The 16271-nt window shown below is 39.9% G+C and overlaps 1 protein-coding gene and 1 long non-coding RNA gene across 2 annotated transcripts; one reads left to right on the top strand and one right to left on the bottom strand.

Moving 5' to 3' along the window:
* The first annotated feature begins 490 nt into the window (after positions 1-490).
* LOC133741682 (protein TIFY 10b) lies at positions 491-1493 on the top strand. The gene is made up of 2 exons (XM_062169435.1): positions 491-1025; positions 1137-1493. The coding sequence occupies exons 1-2, from the start codon at positions 598-600 to the stop codon at positions 1246-1248; spliced, it is 540 nt and encodes a 179-aa protein (XP_062025419.1). The 5' UTR covers positions 491-597; the 3' UTR covers positions 1249-1493.
* Positions 1494-8292: 6799 nt separating this feature from the next.
* Positions 8293-11016, bottom strand: LOC133707779 (uncharacterized). Its single transcript, XR_009845277.1, has 3 exons — positions 10756-11016; positions 10435-10579; positions 8293-8467 (listed from the first exon to the last, which is right to left on the bottom strand). It is a non-coding gene; the product is annotated as an uncharacterized LOC133707779 (long non-coding RNA).
* Between the last annotated feature and the right edge of the window lie 5255 nt (positions 11017-16271).

Consider the following 16271-nt stretch of genomic DNA (forward strand, 5'->3'; position numbering starts at 1 on the left):
GCAAAGCAAAAAGTCTTGGGTCTAGCCACGTGAAATCGCAGAAATCCACTACAACACCCGCACGCAGCTACTAAAACTCCGACACGCTTCACTCCCCCGTAGTCCACTTTTCAAAATGACGAAACCACCCCCCGGCCGAACTCCACCGAAATGTGCACCACGTGCCGAAAGCTCGTGAATCTCGAAAGGGACACGGGAAATTAGAAGAAACCGCCCGCCTCCCCTCTCCCTCCCCTCCCCCACGCGTGGGCCCCAGGTCGGTCCATGTCGGCACGGGAATGCGGAATCATAAACCCCCCGCTGCTCTACCAAACATATCCCACCACGAGGACATTTCGGTAATTCCGCTCCACGTTCCTATGCCTTTTCCTCCCGCATTTTCCTAATGCAAAAAACACGTGCTGTAAAAGTTTTGATTATTATACTGGAATATAATGGCACCAAGAAAGCTCATGGTCGATGAGAGCTACCTTGTTTGACTCCCCATATATATTCACATCCCCTCCGCTCCATCTTCTCCACCATCTCCAACACATTTCCATACTTTCCTTACATTCCAATCCAAACTCTCAAAACCCTCAATACACAAATTCTAAAATGGCCGAGAGATCCAACTTTGCGCAGACCTGCAACCTCCTCAGCCAGTACTTGAAGGAGAAGAGAAGCCAGTACCTCCAGGGAGATAGCTTCGGAGTGAAGCCAGCCCCGGCGACCATGAACTTGCTCAACACCATGGAGGTCGGCCCTCCAGCGGCGGCGAGTCCAGTGGGCCAGGCTCCGGATCAGCCCAGATCTGCTCCCATGACCATCTTTTACGGCGGGCAGGTCCTGGTTTTCAACGACGTTTCGGCTGAGAAGGCAAAGGAAATTATGGGATTGGCTACCAAAGGAAGCGCTGTGGTTTCCTCTACTGAATCGAATGTTGTAGTCAAACAACAACAACCACCACCTCAGGCTGTTGAGTCGGATTTGCCTATTGCAAGAAGGGCTTCGCTTCACAAGTTTCTGGCCAAGAGGAAAGAGAGGTAAATTCATTTCCCAAATTGGTTTTTGTTTGTTAGACTAATTACAACTGTAATTCCCTGATTGGGTGAATATTATGGATGGGAGTTCTTATTGGGTTGTTTGAATTTCAGAGTGACTGCAGTAGCTCCATACCAACTGAACCACATCCAGACAGCAGCTTCTCCCAAGGCAGAGGAACGAGTAGGAGCGCAAAGTTCAAAGCAGCTTGAACTCAGTCTATAGGGAAGATTTAACTGGCGCTCGATCTGATTAGATTTTAGGCTTTATATTATGGGTTTTTTAGCGGAGGAGGCTTGTGTTCCTAACTCTGTTGTAGAACCCAATTTATTCTCACAACAAAATTTAATTTTTGTAACTATTTGTTTGATCAATCGATATAGAGTGATCCATTTATGAAGATTATGATAATACTATCCAGTGTGTAATCGAATTTCTTTCATAATTAAAGCAAGTTTTTTAATTAGGAATTCGTAACTTGTCTGGGATTGGATATCTTCAAAACTTTGCCTTCCGATCTATTACATGTGGAATATAGGACGTCAGAGAGCTTGGAAAACCCGCGCGCTCTAAGTTTTGGCGAGTGCGACTTTGCCGCCGCCTAGAGTTTCTTAGATTTGTGCTTCTGAAACTCAAAATCATTTCAGGATTTTGGGAACATCGATCTCCCTTTATGGAGATGTAAAAAATCCCATCATTTTTTGAAAGAAAGAAAGCTATATGTGGTAAATCCAAACAAGTTTGGTTCAGAGTCATGTAACTAACTTTGAATTGTGAAGATTAGTTTTACGAGTAATGATGCGAGAAGTCTCAACCTAAACCCTAATGAGTGAGTCGTGCATACCGATTCTTGATGACCTTCATGGTATGGATGAAACATGAATCACACCGACGGCTTTCAATTTTCAACTTAAAGTATCTCTAAAAGCTTTTCTATAAGATACATTTTTTGTTTTTGTTTTTCAAGCTCATCAAGAGATGACCTTCATAGTATGGGTGAAACATGAATCACACCGGCGGCTTTCAATTTTCAACTTAAAGTATCTAAAAGCTTTTCTATAAGATACATGTTTTTTTTTTTTTTTGTGTAGAAATGAAGGATTCATAGATTTTCATATATGACCATGATTTTAGATATAGAATAGTACAAAAAAACCATGACTCCGTTTAATACATTTTGAACACCGAGTAATCTATACTAAACAAAAATACTTCATCCTATAGGCAATCTATTCTACTTAACTTCAGACGTCGACCACGTCATAGTGGTACGCTGGAATCAAGTATTTCTACAAAGGCTCATAGAAGAGCTCCTGCCAATTAAGTATATATAGACATAGAGCAAACTAACATCTAGAAAAAACAACACACAAAAAAACAATGCCTAGACCGGGCCAAAACCCCCTGCCTCCCCAAAAAATAAGGGATATTTTTTTTTTTTAAATTAGAAGTTGATTGTATTAGATCAACAACCAAAAGGCTAGGGACTATAAGCACTTACGGATAGAAAAACCGGGGCAACAATCAAATTCCTATCTAAGCACTGCAACTCATTGATTAACTTTGTGTCTTCTAGAGAAAAATCATCAACTAGCACTCCATCCACCTAATGAAACAAAAAGCTACATCCCAGCAAACAAATAAGAATGAAATCATCATTCATAAGCCGCTTTCTCCAGTCCAACTTGATAATTACCAATTTCATATAATCATGACCTGAATTACGACTGACACTTTGGAGACCATAAAAAGCCCAACATCGCCCAAGAAGGTCGAACTCTCGAATTAGGCCAACTCAAAGCACTAAGTAATGAATGAGGGTGTCAGTGCACCCTCCAACCTGACCCAATTTTGAATAGAATCAGACTCACTCAAATAGGCCCAGAAGAGGCTGAACGACATGGCTTAGGCCTAGACCTAGAGGCCCAAGTCCAAGCAAGAAGATTGGAAGGAACACACCCCCGATGCCAACCTGCCACCGCCATCGTCTAGGCCTCTGGCAGCCGTCCAGTCCATCTAGCCATGGTGCACCGATCAGACTTCGACAAACCAGAAAACTAGAGTAGGTTCCGACAAATTTTGAAAACGCTGATCTACCCCGACGCACTTGACCTCAATCTTTCTCCCCGCTTTGCTAGACGATCAAACTCAGATCACCTAGTTCTCCCAACATTGTTAGAACTATCGGCGACACCACCAAATTGAGGTCGAAGACACCACTAACCACCTCCGCCTTCGATCTGAAATCGCACCGTATGCCAACACACGCCCAACGCCATGTTGGCACGGCCCGCAACCAGAAGCTTCGCCGTCATTATGTCGACCTACAACCGGAGAAACTTTTGCCGCTGCCGCACTTTACTATACCCTAGGGTCTCTCTCTTCTTTTTTTTATTTTTTGTTCAGTTTGTCTTTCCAGACAAACATAATGTGTGAGTTAAACTAAAAGTAATATAAAAATTGCTGTAACACTTGAATTCCAATATATTTTTTTTGTAAATATTCTCTATAATTGATTATCCATAATTAGATATAATAATATTTTTAAAATTAAAAAATAATTAAACAATCAATGGTAGAAGTAATATAATTGTTTTTGAAAGGGAAAGTAGAGAGAAGAAGAGAGTAGAGAATAAAAATGTTGTAAAAGATGATTCTCTATAATTTTAGAGTTTGCTGTAAATATGGAGATTTTTGTTTTTTCTCTCTTCACAATCTCTAAAATAGAAAATATAAATAGGTGTAGGTAGGGCTGTCAATGGGTCGTGTCGGGTTGGGTTCGTGTCGGGTCAAGATATTTGTCGTGTCTCAAGAGACGAACCCAAACCCAACCCATTTAATAATCGTGTCAAAAATGTAAATCCAAACCCAATCTATTTATTAAACGGGTTACCCGTTTCCAACCCACTTAACTCATTTAATAAATAAGTTGTGTCGTGTTAGACAAAATGACACATTTAAGGGTTAACAATAGGACCCATTTAACTAAAAAAATGCATAAATTGATTAAATTCACTAAAAACTCCACAAGACGAAAAATATAAATAATTATATATAATTTATAAATAATTAAATCCAATAATTATAAAGCAAAATATTTCAAATTGTCTGATCATATGATCAAATACTCCCAACGTCTAAAATTTTACGAAGAAATATAGTATAATCGGGTTATTCGGGTTCACTTCGTGTTGGCGGGTTGACCCGTGGCCGACCCATTTATTAAATGGGTCATGGCGGGTTGACCCACGGCTGATCCGCTTTTTAATCGTGCGGGTTCAACCCGCTTTATTTCGTGCGAGTTTCGAGTCGTGTCAAAATTGACAGCCCTAGATGTAGGGAAGGTGTTTGAGCAAAAAAAAATACATTTTTCCCTTAAAATAGAGAAAAAAACAATATACAAAGAAACTATTAGAGGTGCTTTTCTACTTTTTACTTTTCAACCAAATTTATGAAAATAGGAAGGCAACTATGTTCAACCAAAATTAATTTATGTTCGTTAAGACATACAAGTCGAAGAAAAGAGTGGAGTGAAGATTAGTAAAAACCCAAGCTATCCAACACATATCGACACGAAATGATCCAAAACCTAAAGCCAAAGTCAGATACCAGGATAATCGTTGTAGGAATAGGATTGGAAATGACGGCACTCGACAGTCTTGAAAGTACCACATGCATGTGCAGATTCTCCTACAAATATTAATGGAACTACGATTCTTCGAACCAACATTTGGACGCTACCAGTAAGCAGTATCAGGCGACATAAAGTTGTCGACCCTAATGGCCTACTAAAATGGAGATAGACATATAAACCTCGGAGAGCAGCAGCAACATTACTATTATTACCATCAAACCTGGAAGGATCAGCCTTGTCTGCATCCTCCGCCAAGTCCTGGTGCCATTTGAATGAGAGTACCAAAGGAGTGGTTTTCATTTTCCCTCGGTGAAAGGGCTTCAAATTGAGTTGAAAAACGCTCAGCCCATGGTTAATTGGGATCGAACAAATCAAGGCCGCCCCTCTGTATATAGAGTCTTTCTAAATGTACCCAGCAATATATTTATTTTTAAATATCTTTAATTATGTCCAATTAAACACAATAATTATTCCTAGAATACCCTCATAAAATATACCCAGCAACTGCTCTGTAGACGCTATTCTACTTGTCGACTTCAACAATTTCGATTCAGTCGTGATCCATTGAACACACTGATATGATACTTTCACATCTTTTTATTACCCAGATCATCGCCGTCATGATTAAGGAGGTATGTTGCTAAGATTATTCCTTCAACTGCCTATCGTGGTCTAATTCAGTTTTCTATCTTCATCTCATTCCTTCAAAACTTCATTTACCAATCGAGCCGCATAAGCACAAATAATTAAGTTTCCACAAATTTTTGATGTTTTGCTCAAATCAAAATTCAGAGCTTCTCCATCAATTTAAAATATTCAATACAAAAGAGAAAAACAAAATCACTTCGCACTTCATTTTTGTCTAATCTGGGCAAGCCATTCAAAGTCCTTATTGATTGAGAAAGTTGCTTTACTTCATTCACTTCACTTTTGATAGTGCTTTTATTATAAACTTGTCGTTGGGATTGAAAACTTCAAATATGAACGGGGGGATTGATGGAGATACCGGCTATAAAGAGCTGGGCAGGTTTTGTTTGTCAATTAGTTTCTTTTTGTTGGGTATATCGTTTTCAAGAGGGGGATATTTTGGAGAAATCAGTTTGTTTAATTAAAAGTATTCAGAAATAAATATATTGCTGGGTTTACTTAGATTTTTGCTGGGTACATTTAGAAAGACCCAGAGAGTAATTATAAGGAGGTTTTTTTTTTTGAAATGTAATTATAAGGAGGATGATTATGGTAAAGATGTTGATTATAGAAAGTAATTAGAAGGATGTTGACTATGGTAACCTGTGTCTAAAATTGTGGAATTAAGGACATATCCTTCGTAAAGGACGCTCTAGTATATATATGTAATCATCCATCATATCAGGATCTGCTCCACCAGTTTTAAAACTACATGTCGTTTATTTGTCTCGTTAAAATTTTTCTTTAAAATCAATTAGCTGTGACTTATTGGTTATTTAAAATAGTCGACATTATGAGAAATTATAGATTCAAATCTCACTGACATCATGAGATTGATGTATGAATTAGAGAAAATAATTATCAGTTATACTCAAAATAAATTCCGGTTGTTTATTATGATTTTTGATCCGTTTTGTATCATATGCATGATTGAGCTTTTCTTGGCCTGATTAAAACGTGAATCAAATCAAATTTCATGCATATTTCTAGCTATCAACTTCTTTGACATAAAAAACTTTATTACAATTTGGAAACTATTCTATAATTTATTTACATTATTCTTTGAGTTGATAGTTTGATACATCAGATTAGAAGGCATAATTAGATAATTACAACTTAAGAGATTCCCTTTGCCATAATTGAAATCATGCCATAAGAATATCTTATGGTGGAGATGTGAACACAATGATCTTCTATCATTATTAACGCATTAATTAAAAAGGGAAATGCGACTTGGTGATTGATCCGGTAGTGGACGACATAGATCTTTGCACACTCAATAATATTATGGTTGGCCATGTAGAGATGGTTCATATCTTGATAAAATGGTGGCGCGCGCATCTCGATCTATTGCTCCTGCATTGGAACCCAACTTGAAGTGCCCTAGTCGAGCACAACAACATGCATGCATCATCTTCCAAAAGGGGATCAGCAGTCACCAAAACCAACCCCGATGCTCCCCGCAACTCAAAAGATCAAACCAGAATATGAGCCAAAAAGTCAGAAGAGAACACAAGTCTAGGCTCCTCATATAGAGAGATATCTGCAAAAGATATATATGAGATACCTGCAAAAGATATATATGAGATACCTGCAAAAGATATTATGATTCTCGATCGACACTACTAAAAAAAACTCCAATTGCGACGGCAGTTTGTGACGGCAAATCGTGATTTTGCCGTAACAAATACTTTTCGCGACGGCAAATTAAGCTTTTGCGACGGAAATGTCAGCGTTGCAATAGGTGGCATCACAAGATCCATTTGCGACTGTAAATTTCCGTTGCAAAAAGCATTTGCGACGGAAACTATTGTCGTCGCAAAGGCTAATTTAGTTGCGACGGATACTTTGCCGTCGCAAAAAGATATTTAATTATAAAAAAAAATCTAGTGTGAATTTCACACCAAAGCTAGTACCGTACTGCAAAAATTATAAGGTGAAAATGTTAAAATAGCATATGAACTCATTTCAATTACAAACCAACAATCACAATTATAAGACCAACCAAAGGTTTTGCAAAATTACAAGCATCAAAATACCTAAAGCTACTAAGTTTCTTGTTGAAATTAAGAGTTACACCAGAAAATAGTAGGAAGGAGACCTTGGGTTGCCCAGGAAGTTATACAATCCTATCAGCTTCTTCTTCATTCACTGATCCATGACTTGTGCTTTTGAACAGCCCCACAAGCAAAATAGAGACATATCCTCAATAACCTAACCCACAAATAGCAGATAACAAGTAAATACCAAAGAGAGAAATTAACTTTTGTAACCATAGATAAAACTTATGATTGAGAAGCATACATGTTTTATAGTGAAGTGAGAATGAGAAAGAGCATGAAACTTAAAGCAAAGTTTCTTGAACAACATTTCTGCCTGATCAAAGATATAGACCCCTCTAATAAATCAGCAATTTTATGAACACAGAAGGATGTACGCATGACAAATAACTACTCAATTAGAGAAACGAAATGAACCATTTGCTAGTGCTAGTAATTATATAGAAGACAAATAAATAAGCAACCAAAGTAATTCTTGGCCACAAGAATGAACCATATATTTGCACATGAAGTGTATAAGAAGAATATCAAGGAATGTAATACACTGAAAAAGAAGAAGCAGAGCAGGGCATATGGGGGCATGGACAGCTCTCTATGATATGATTTCTAATGATTGCAAGAGTGCTGAAATTTTAAATTTTATATTGGCATAAACCTACATATTTTAGATCCAATAACATTGACTTGTAGCAAAAAAAAAAAAATTGGATTCCTTACACACCCACATATGAATTCTGAATCTGGGCATCAAAATCCAATTCCATTCAACAAATGCAGAATCCAAAATTCAAGATACAAATGTAAACCCAGAAGATAGGAAACAAGAAAATCACAAAGTCAGATCAGAAAAAAGAAGTCAAATGTGTGAGAAGGATCACTCACTCTGGAGGGAGCTGGCACAAGGGAAGGAGAATGGAAGTGTCTCTGAAAGTTGCAGAGAAGAAACCACCTTCTGGGTGTACATTCAGTTTCAATTAATTTCTCAACAATCTGGGTGGCAGTGGCAGTGGGAGTGGCCATGTCTTATGATATGTCTGTGTGATCTGATGCTTGTCTTGTTCACCTAAAATGACAAAGATAAAATGACCCTATAGCTTGAAGATAAGATTTTTCAACTATCTAATCAATCATACTTAATTGCAGTTCATCAAGCATTTTACAAGATTTGACGATTATCGTCAGATTCAATCAGAGACAGAATTGGACTTCACAAATTGAATCAAATTCATTCTAATTGATCTCTAAATTCAAATCAAAATTTTGGGTCTTAAATAGAAACTCCAGAAGAATATCTCATTAACAATTAAACTTCTTACCCAGAACTGGAGCTTCAGGTGCCAGAATTGACACTTCTTAAGAACCCCAGAAAAATCAATTTTCAGTACAATTATAAGCACAAATTAACAAAAAAAAACTCTCTCGTCCTCTGGAACCCTAGGAACCTTGCCTTTCACTTTTCTCGTTCTCGTCCGGCTGCGTCGCGGCGCTGGCTCCGGTCTCTGGCCGCGCCGGCGCATGATGGATGCGGCCGGACGGGATATCTGGTTTGTGAGAGTATCTTTGGCTCGGAAGCTGCGGTCGGAGAGGGATTTCATTTGCCTCTCTCGGTGTACGGAGGCGGCTGCATCTGGGGTTGGGATCAGATTAGATTTGGATCCCGTGGTGTCTTGCGGCGGTTGGAGGGGAGGTCGGGCTCGGTGGATAGTAGGATCGAATCGATGGGTTGACGGGTTGGTGGAGGGAAACGGAGAGGAGGCGGATCTTTGCCGGATCGGAGTGGAGGTTGCTGGGCGGAATCACGACGGTGGATTGGGTGTAGCAGAGCCATTCCGGATTGGTGGATCGGGATCGCTGGTTGGTGATGGGTTGGAGGAGGGCGGTCGTGCTGGCCTGTTTACTGGATTGGATTTTCGATCTGGATTTGGGCCATACTGGTTTGGGAGTTTGATGGGGTGTGGGATCCTTCGTTGTTGGTCCATCAGCGGCGGGGTGGCATTGGTGGTGCGGGTCCGACCTTGGGGGAAGTGCGGCGGTGGCTGTGGCGAGGTGCAGCTGCTAGCTTGGACCGGGAGGGTTGGATACTGTTCCTTTACCGATCTGGTCTTTTGGGCTTGGATACTGTCTGTGGGCCCTAGCTGGGCTGGAGTTTGGGTTTGGGCTCACTTCGTGGGCCTTGCCCTATATTTTATCTTATTTAAAGTTTTTACTTATTTATGTTGTTTAGTTTGGTTGCGCTTTTTGCGAGCAATAAGTCCCTACGCTTGTTGTGTAGGGCTAGTCGGGCTTTGTGCCTGTGTGTGCACTCAATGTGCCTTGTCTGTTCTAGGTAGGGGGCGAGTTCCTTGCTTTGTCAAATGGTCGCTACCGCCTAGTGGCAGGATGAAGCTAAGTGTTGTCGGATTTATCCTCCGGTGGCAACATAGTGGGAAAGCTGGTATTATAGTCATTATGCTATGTTGTAATCGTGTTACATATCGAGTTATCTTTCCGCTATGTCACTACTATGTCAAAGCAAATGGAGCTGCCAGTAGAGCGCTCTTTGCTAGTTGGTGCTTGTTAGAATCCATGTCTTTTATAGAGATTCCTGATATTATTTCGGGAAATACTCTAGATGCTTATTGTAATCAGGGGTTTAGGCTCAATGTCCCCCCCTTGTATTTGACAGTTTCATTAATCAAGGCTTGAGGGCAGCCGCACCAGCCCTTAATTCAAAAAAAAAAAAAAAAAAAAGAACCCCAGAAAAATCATAATGAAAGAAAACAAAAATACATAATACACTACCACCCACGAATCGATTTCAATTTTCACCACCTGCAATTATGACCAATTCAACTGCGAACCTTAGTAAATACTAAAGGACCTAGAATTAGCACAAATAGTAAGAAAGTAAACACACTACATTTTGTCTCATAGCTTTCTATAAACCATAAACCTATAAATCTTATTTTAAGTTGTATGAGCAATGTTTCCAACTAAAATCAAAATCCAGCAAAATGTAAACTTTTTGAGTAGAAATAGACTAGTACATACCATTTTGATTTTATTATCATTCCCAGAGAACAATGTTCGTCGCCGTCGGAAGAGTCGGAAGAACCGATTAGTTTGGGTCTTTTCTGGTACAACTTCAGTGAACAATCATTTACTATTTAGCAGACAGATCCATTTCAATTCCACCCTGAAAGATTTCAACTTCACTAAGAAACTATTTATATATCTGATTTCCCATTTCCCATCACTCCAAATAAATATTTATACAATCTAAAGCCAACGAATTAAGAAAGCAGAATACTAATGCAAGTAGTGAGAAAAAATACAAAGACTAACACCAGCAAATCAAAGAATCAAACTCACAGTATCTACTCTACTTCAACAGAAAGTTCCTCTAGCTCATGGCTAGTCGCAATCTACCACCTCCGAATTCCAAAGCACTTTGATTTTGGGGTTGCTGAGTGCCCTGTTCCGCATCATCTTCGAAGCCCTCAACGTGTCCTCCTATAGATTTCATATACTTGGTGAGAAACGTCGCCTCCTACATAGCTGAGTCTCCGCCTCTAACCACTGGCAAGGGTTAGATCCGGAAAATTGGAGCAGCTTATTCTTCGATAGCGCAGGCAGAAATCCCACAATGGTAGAGAAATCGACAGTGGAGACTGTCTACGTGAAGATCTGAGTGCCGAACCCGATATACTAGCTCCGACATGGCTGAGCTCGACATGTCCCCTTCTTTAACCTACAGAGAAGCTGGGCGATGAACCCCTCCACGCTCTTCACAAAGAACTAGAATAGGCCCACAAAATCCTCACCAATTTCTTTCTCTATAGCAAAGGCCGAGAAGGTCTCTAGGGTTAGGGTTGGGTTGATGAACGGGAGCATGAGAGAGAAAGAGGAGGAAGTGATGTGAGGACTTTCTTTTGGTCTAGATAAGTCGGTGTTTGTTTTTGTTTTTGGCTTTTTGTTTTTGGAATTTCATGCGACGGTGTGGCTGTGCTGTTGCAATTGGATTAAATTCATACGACGGAAACACAATGCCCGTCGCAAAAATCTACATATGTGCGATGGAATAATAGCCGTAGTACATGACGTCGCGAAAGTTAACTTTTTGCGACGGAAAAGTTTTCCGTAGCAAATTTTCGAAGCAATTGAAGTTTTTTTTAGTAGTGCGAGTAAGTGTTTGTTCAAAAGGTCTCTTGAGTGAATCAAGGGTCAAAATGTTTGTACTTTCTTCCATGCGTATCAAAATGTTTCTACGCATATATTGTATTTATACTTGCTCTATTGTATCAGAACACGTCAATTCCCTCGAGAGTAATGCGCACACTCCTCTTTTTTATTTAGAGTCCGGCAAGGTCTCCGATGACTTCTCTCTCTAAGTGACAAAGAAGGAGAGGGCAAAAATATCCCAAAAATAAATAAAAAGAAATAAAAAAATAATTAATTGGGTATTAGGGAAATGATCTCTTAGAGTGTTTGGGTAAATTGGCAATTTTTTAGAGTGTTTGGGTAAGTAGGCAATTTTTATCCTAAAATTGTGTAAATGATCATTATCTCTTTTTATTTTGCTTGGTGGTTCATAGGAGTTGGGCCGGGCTTTTGGTCTTGTCCTCGTTCGTGACCCAATGTTTAGGTAAAAAGGTTTAACTTGGGGCTAGTGTTTTTCACCCCTCACATAAATACAAGAATAGAAGACAAATAAAGTTATATCAAGGACCTACTCATCCAGATCAAAAAAAAAAAAAAAGGGACCTACTCATCAGCCTAATTCTGTCTCATATCTGCAAACAGATTTGAGGTTCTCACTCATTTAGCTTGCATATTAGAGGTTTTATGTCGGTGCATAAAATAATTTTCAGTTTATCAATTATCTATATTTAGTTAGAAAAAAAATAAAAACAAATTTTCTGAAGGATTGAAAAAAATGGTGAAAATGAATAATGAATACGCAAGGAGTTTCACTCCACTCATTTTCACTCCACACACATTACTCATTTTCATGTATTATTTCATGATAATCTAACCAAATACTAAAATAAAAATGAAAATTTCATGATAATTGTAATGTTCTCCTAGAGTGTATACAGAAGCCACTTAGGAATTGGGAAAGGCCAACCTGCCCTACCAACCATAAATATTGGCTGCCTAAACCTAGGAGTGGGCATAATTGTAGGAGAATTCGGTTACCGCCCGACCCGAACCGAATCAAACGGGTCGGAAACCGCACCGATGGTAAAACGGCGTCGTTTTGCTTTCACACCGGCCCGATCCGATTAAGTCCGGTGCGGGTTCGGTTACGGTCCACGAACCGCCCGGATAAAACCGCCCGAACCGATTATATATTTATATTTATATATAATTTATTTTTTATATTATTCCTCGAGGTCTGATTGGAGAAAAAGTCAAAAACCTAACCTAATGCTCGAGGGCCGCATAACTCGAAATCTCATTTCACATTTCTCTCTCACGCACATCTCTCTGACTCTCTCTCACTCTCAGTGACTCAGTGTCTCAGTCTTACACCCCAACTCTCTCCGATCTCTCATCCTCACCGCATAACGACTCTCACCGTCGGCCGCCGTTGTCTCTCACCTCTCTCTTCTTCTGTTGTCGGCCGGTCGGCCCGACTCTCATCGCCGGTACGATTAGTTCCATATCTCTGTTCTATCTTCTTTTTCTTTTTTGTCCAGTTTAAATCAAGATGATGGGTGTTCATTCTTTTTGTATCTCTGTTCATTCTTTGATGGGTGTTCAAATCATTTAGAATCTTAGATTATCGTTTGATGGGTGTCCAAATTTTGAAATTGGTGTGAGATGGGAATGATCTTTGATGTTTGCGGGCTATAGTTTATCAGAGTTTTGATGATGGAATAGATCTAACTGATCTCAGGGTTTAAACATTGTTTAGTTTATCTTTCAGACTTTCACTGTATTTGCAGTTTGATCTAGTAGTTTGATCTTTGATGTGTGTTCTGGTTGTGAAATACTGAAATTGTAATTGGGTATTTGCAATTTTGCAGATTATGGAAGGCATATCTTCTACTCCGACCTCTACCCCAACTGCAACAGCAGATTCTAGCATCGGGACGACCCCCACACCAAGTCCTACAGCTGCAGTTGTTCAGAGTCCTGCTCCACCACTTCCACCACTTCCACCACTTCCTGAAGATGAAGATGGAACAAGCAAAAGGAGGAACTCCTCAATTGTGTGGGAACATTTCGAGAAGATGAAGAATCCGGATGGGAGTTACATGAAGCCAGCGCGTTCAAGGTGCAAGTACTGCCCCCAAACATATGCAAGCTGCTCCAGAAGCAATGGCACATCAGCAATGAGGGCACACGTGATGTTCCAGTGCAGGAAGTCCCCGATTTATGCCCCGAATAAGAAGCAGAAGTTCCTGACTTTCGATTCTGCTGAGAGTGGAGGTAAATTAATTGCTGTTGCTTATGATAAGACCACTTCTAGGCTAGCTTGTGCGAAAATGGTGGTTCGTGATGAACTGCCATTTTCTTTTGTTGAGAATGAAGGGTTTAAGGAGTTCATGAAGGTGACTCAGCCTTTATTTAAGTCACCTTCGAGGAGAACAATAGCTAGAGATATTTGGAAGCTTTATGAGGCTGAGAGGGAGAGGATTAGGGGGTGGTTATCTGTTAATCAACAAAGGGTTTCACTCACAACGGATCCTTGGACAAGTATCCAAAACATTAATTACATGGTGTTGACTGCTCATTTCGTAGATGCTAGTTGGAAGCTGCACAAAAGGATTTTAAACTTTTGTGTGATTCCAAATCACAAGGGTAAAACAATAGGCAAGCTGGTTGAATCTTGTTTGATTAAGTGGGGGGTTGATAAGGTTTTCACAATCGTTGTCGATAATGCAAGTCCAAATCAGGTGGCTTTAGACTACATGAAAGAGAAGATAGGAAACTGGAATAAGTTGGTGTTGGGAGGCAGTTTTTTGCATTTGAGATGCTGCTGCCACATTCTAAACCTCATTGTGAGGGATGGAATGGATGAGCTTGACTCCTCCATTGATGGCATTAGGAATTCTGTTAAGTACATTAGATCGAGTCCAGCAAGACTAGAAAAGTTTAGGAAGTGTGCAGCTCAAGAAAAGATTGAGCACAAGGGAGGAATTGTCCCTTTAGATGTTTGCACACGATGGAATTCAACATACTTTATGTTGGATCTTGCATGCAAGTACAAGAAGGCTTTTTTGAGGCTTGAGGATGAAGATCCTCAATTTGAGAATTACTTCCAAGAGAGAGTGGGTGGAAGCAAGAGACATGGGCCTCCTAGAACTGCAGATTGGGAAAAGGCAGCAAGACTCGTCAAATTTCTCAAGATTTTTTATGAAGCAACCTTGAAGTTTAGTGCCACTAAGCATGTGACTGCTAATGAGCCTCTACTTTGGATGTGCACAATTGTTGGTGAGCTTGATAAGTGCATGTCTAGTGATGATCCTCTTCTTGTTAGCATTGGCACCTCGATGAAAAAGAAGTTTGATAAATATTGGCTGCAGCTTGAAGATTTGAACCAAATTCTGCTTATCGCAATCGTTTTAGATCCAAGGTACAAGCTGTTGTACCTTGAATTCTTCTTCCCAAAGCTGCAAGCCGACCTTGGAGAAGGAGGCGTGCAAGTGATGATCGATGAAGTGAAGAAAACTTTGAGCTCCCTGTTTGATTTTTATGCAGGTAATCATTTTTAATCGTTTTTTGATTTTCGCATAATCTGTTTGTTTTCGTTTTTCACTAGTTTCTATTTTTATTTGAGTTGCAGACGAAGATCCTGCTGCAGCAGCAGCTTCTAGGAGTGTGACAATGCCTAGGATCGAGTCTACGGATCAGCGAGTTGATGAAGATAGTCATGCAGCAAACCTGCATCAGTTCAAGCTTTTGCGGCAGGAGAAAGATGTGGTGGTGATCAAGAATGAGCTGGACAAGTACCTATTGGAAGCTTCAGAAGACCCTTCGAACGCCAAATTTGAAATTTTGGCTTGGTGGAAGGAGAATGCTCCAAGATACCCCATTCTGTCCCAAATCGCCAAAGACGTGTTTGCTGTACCTGCCTCAACTGTGGCGTCCGAATCTGCATTCAGTCTTGGAAAGAGGGTGGTGGACCCTTTCCGAGCATCCCTAACCCCTAGGATGGTTGAGGGATTGGTTTGCTTGAGTGATTGGCTAAGGGGAGCGGGATTTGATGCATATAAGGAACCAACCAAAGATGAGTTGCAGCTGTATGAGGAGTTGGAGAAGTTGGAAATTGGTAAGGGTTTTGAACTTGTTTCATTTTCTGTTTTCCAGATTTCTGTTTTTGTCTGCTCATATTAGTTTTCTGTTTTGACTTAATGACCTGGCTTAATTGCTTTTTTTGTTTCTTGTTCTTTTTTGCACTTATTGGGACTTTGATTGATAGATGGAGGGTCCAGTGTTGTTAGTGACTCTGAGGAATGAAGTAGAGTGAGGCAGTGAGCAGACCAGCATTTGCTTGGCGGAAGATTGAAGATGGATGAGTTTGGCATTTGCTTGTTTGTTTCTTTATTTTGGATGTGGTTAATTTGGAGTTAGTTGAACTGTTGAAGTGTGGGACTGCTATTTTCTTTTCTGCATTTGGTTCATTCGAACGGTTTTATCAAGTGTAATGTTTATTGTTTAACTTTAACAAGCTACTGAACCCCCATTTTAATTTCTGCATTTGGTTGATTTGAATGGTTTGCGTAATGTTTGAATGTTTAACAAATTGTTTAGTTGTGTTTTTCCCTTCTTTTTCAAGTCTGCAGGTTATCTACTCCCATTTTATTGATTTTACTCATTTTAGAATGCATGATTTTTCCCTTGCGGTTTGGACCGAAACCGCACCGGCCCGCACCGGA

The sequence above is a fragment of the Rosa rugosa genome, chromosome 1 (assembly GCF_958449725.1).
Source record: "Rosa rugosa chromosome 1, drRosRugo1.1, whole genome shotgun sequence".
Classification (NCBI taxonomy): Eukaryota; Viridiplantae; Streptophyta; class Magnoliopsida; order Rosales; family Rosaceae; genus Rosa; species Rosa rugosa.